The sequence below is a fragment of the Propithecus coquereli genome, unplaced genomic scaffold (assembly GCF_000956105.1).
Source record: "Propithecus coquereli isolate 6110/MARCELLA unplaced genomic scaffold, Pcoq_1.0 Scaffold127, whole genome shotgun sequence".
Taxonomy (NCBI): Eukaryota; Metazoa; Chordata; class Mammalia; order Primates; family Indriidae; genus Propithecus; species Propithecus coquereli.
Window position 1 is genome coordinate 7,353,701 of NW_012136858.1, and position 3,504 is coordinate 7,357,204.

The 3,504-nt window shown below is 41.7% G+C and overlaps 1 protein-coding gene across 1 annotated transcript in view; it reads right to left on the minus strand.

Annotated features, from left to right (window-relative positions):
* Nucleotides 1–2,714, minus strand: part of MAP3K7 (mitogen-activated protein kinase kinase kinase 7) — a 71,726-nt gene extending 69,012 nt beyond the window's left edge. Inside the window, exon 1 of the mRNA XM_012638186.1 lies at nt 2,393–2,714. Coding sequence (XP_012493640.1) covers nt 2,393–2,512 — 120 coding nt within the window. The 5' untranslated portion in view covers nt 2,513–2,714. The remainder of the gene's footprint in view (nt 1–2,392) is intronic.
* Between the last annotated feature and the right edge of the window lie 790 nt (nt 2,715–3,504).

Genomic DNA, 3,504 nt, shown 5'->3' on the forward strand with positions numbered 1-3,504 from the left:
GAGCTAGGATCACAGGCGTGAGCCACAGGGCTCGGCCCAAAATGATTTTCTTAATTTAAAAGGTAACACTCTTGTACAATATAAAATATTGAAAGCAATGTAAAATAGTTTTTGTTTCTGTCATCTTGCTCTGTTCTCTTAATTATGATTTAACCTACAAGAGGAATCTAAGTTGAGAAATATTGGGTGCCCATGGTGCATCCTGGATTGTATAACACCATTTTAATGTGTGCAAATGAAGAATATGATGAAAATTAAGTAATGCTTTCAACATCGGAAAGGTCCAAATTCAATCTTTAATGTGCAAATAAATTGGGTGTTAAAAAATGAAAAGAACACAAACCAAAAAACCTCTAAATGACTGCCTAGAAATAAATTTTCATCTAGAAACAAAAATCTACTCCCCATCCTAAATGTGTGAGTGTACACACACATATACATCGAAACATTATCTAAACTGAAAGAAGGGTCTTGGAAACAAAAACCTAATCAGAAGTGAGATGGTTTTGGGGGAAGAACATCAAAACGATAAATGCCTTTTTAGTAACTTGCATTCTTCCATGAAGCAAGAAGGTAAAAAGCTTTAGAAAGTAGCACAAAAAAACTAAGGTTGTAAAATTCAAATGAGGTAAGTTTGCAAAAGCATTTGGTAGACCATAAAGTACAAGTTATTATTATATAACAATTTGTAGTCTACAAGCATAGCAACTCACCACAAAGTAGACGTAAATGCTTATTTAAAAACTGCAATTCTTGTATACTGACTCACTGAATTTTTATTTTTAAAAAAGAATGTTAGCCACGAATGCTGGATCAACTATCCACATCTGAAAAAGGAATTTATCATAGCCTCAACAGAAAAAAGAACACACCAAAAACATTTCACCCTCTTTTCAAAAACAGGTCTTCTTTTAGCCATCCGACCTCAAAGCAGGTCACTGTTCCTCTCTGGGAACGAGGTTTCCTAATAATATGTGTCAGGCACTGTGTTGGGTGTTTTGCATGTATTGTCTACTAGGATCTGTTATACACATAAAATGAAATAGAAATTATTATACCTACTTTACTTAACTATTTTAGTTAAGGAAACTAAAGGTTAGGAAACTTGCCCCAAATCACACAGTTAGTAAGTGGAGTGTATCTGACGTACTGAACCTTCCTGTAACTCCAAAGACCCTGCTCTTCCCACTATACTACCTTGTAAAATGATGTTCTCAATGTTCTCTAAAGTTACTTTATGTGATTAAAAAATACATGATTCAGTAATGCATTATTCTTCCAAAGCATGCATGGGAAGAAAAATTTATTCATTGAATGTTAATTATCTCACTACTTTTAATTTGCTGCTACCTAAAAGTAATTTTAGATATTCAAAGTAGACACAATTCTTTGAGAGTCTGTAATATTTCACTAGGACATACAGGGTTCTTTATGCTACATGTAGTGCAAAGTATTTAATTCTAAAAATTATAACTAATTGGTAACTGGTAGATACTATTTTCAACCAAAGTTTTAACGAGTTCTAAAATGTCTTTAAAACAGAAACAGTTTTTACTTTTCTAAATTTTACAGTCCTTAGAACCAATCTATACCTCTGTGAATTTGAAAAGAAGCAATGTATTAAAGGCACCTTGAAATATCTTGCTCTAATATAAATTATTGCAGAATAAAGAATGGATTCGGGTTTTCTAACAGTGATTTCTAGTATGATGTTATATTCTGATTGTCACTGAAATCGTTATCTCTCTTCAGAATATGCTACTTGAAACATCTTTCCATCGCAGATCAGTCTGTATTAGTAATGGTGAAATTCATCTAATCAGCCTAATTGAAGGCAGAACATTTAAATATTATGAGCACTGTTCTATGGTACCAGAGAAACTGAGAAGCATTCAGCACTAGGGGAAACACTTCATTAGACTCCATGATCTGCTAATTTAACAACCATTTATTAGCATCCCCTACGTGCCAGGCACCGAGCTAGAAGTGGAACATAATACAATCCTTGGCCCGTAAGAACACCACGTCTAGGGAATTGAAACTCCAAAACGGCTACGGTCTTTACTGAATTTACTACTTACAAATATGAGAACTGATGGACCACACGATCTCACCAGTTCATTCTCGTTTGAGATCACTCAAATCCAGGCACCAGAGTATCAAATTCAAACTCAAGAGTGCCGAAGTGAGGAAAAAAGACAGCTACCACGGAACAGTTGAGTGCACAGTCCCCCCGAGACCCCATCTCTGAGGGGCTGTGGGGACCTCCCGAGTGGATCCTGGGGCGCAGAGCCCTGTGAATTAGAGGGGCCGGAGAGGCGCCTTCAGAGCCGGGACCAGGCAGAGGCGAGGAAGGGCCGGGATAGGCGTCTCCTTGCCAGGCCTCGCTCACCTCTTCCACCTCGATCTCCTTGTAGTCGATCTCTTCAAAGTTGAGGACCTGGGAAGGGGCTTCGATCATCTCACCGGCCGAAGACGAGGAGGAGGACGAGGCGGCGGAGGCTGTAGACATGATCCCTCGCGGCTCCCGGGAGGCCCCGGGACGGTGCCGCCCGGACAATCCGGGTGAGACCCAGGCCCACCCGCCTCCGGACCGACCTTCAGCCTGGAGCCGCGCAGTCCTGCCACCAGGCGATCCGTGGCGCGGGTAAGAGCAGCGGCCACAGCCGTGTCCCGGCTCTGGCCCCGCAGCGTTTTCCGCTGCCGGCCCCGCCCACCACACTTCCGGTTCCGGTCTGAAATCGGAAACAGGAGGAGGGCCGTAAGCTCGAAGAAGGGGAGGGGAGAATTTTGTGACTTAAAGAGAAAGGAAGGATAGGTTGGGGGTGGGGTGGAGTAGGGTGAGAGGCTAGCCTGGACCTGTGGAAGAAATTTCGCGAGACCTTTGTTCAAGGGCCTCTGCAACCTGATGATACCGCGAGAGCTGACGCACTGACGTAATTAAAGTGCGCTAACGGAAGTGGCGCGGAGCATGACGGAAAGTCAGTGCGGTTGGTCCTTTAAGAACAAGCGGGAAAGATAAAATCTGGGCTTTCGTCTCTTCTGCGTGAACTATGTCATGTCCTCACTTTCTCTTCTCTGAGCTGCCTGCATACGGGCGGGATATGTTGGACTTGTTTCACTTTCAGTTTCGCTCCTAAATTAAGCGGAGCTGTTTCTTTAAGAAGCCTTGCAAATTGTGTTTTCCTCAATGTGTATGCAAGGAAGTAGTTGCTTCTGTTACTTTGAGCTAGTCCCTGACACTGCGTGCGATTCTAGAACAGCCAGTCAGCTCATGTAACCTGAGTAACACTATGGAGGCTAAGTGATCGCTAACAGAAGTTAATATTTTGGTGTTACAAACTACACGGATTAGGTTGATAAGGCATTTATAATGTGGCATAATTTGCCCTGTTCATCTCAAGTTATAGATCACTAGTGCTGGACATACAGGACACTAGTGCTTTACGTTGATAAATTAATCAACAGCAGCCTTGCAACTCAAATATTTTTGTTGCAACTTTC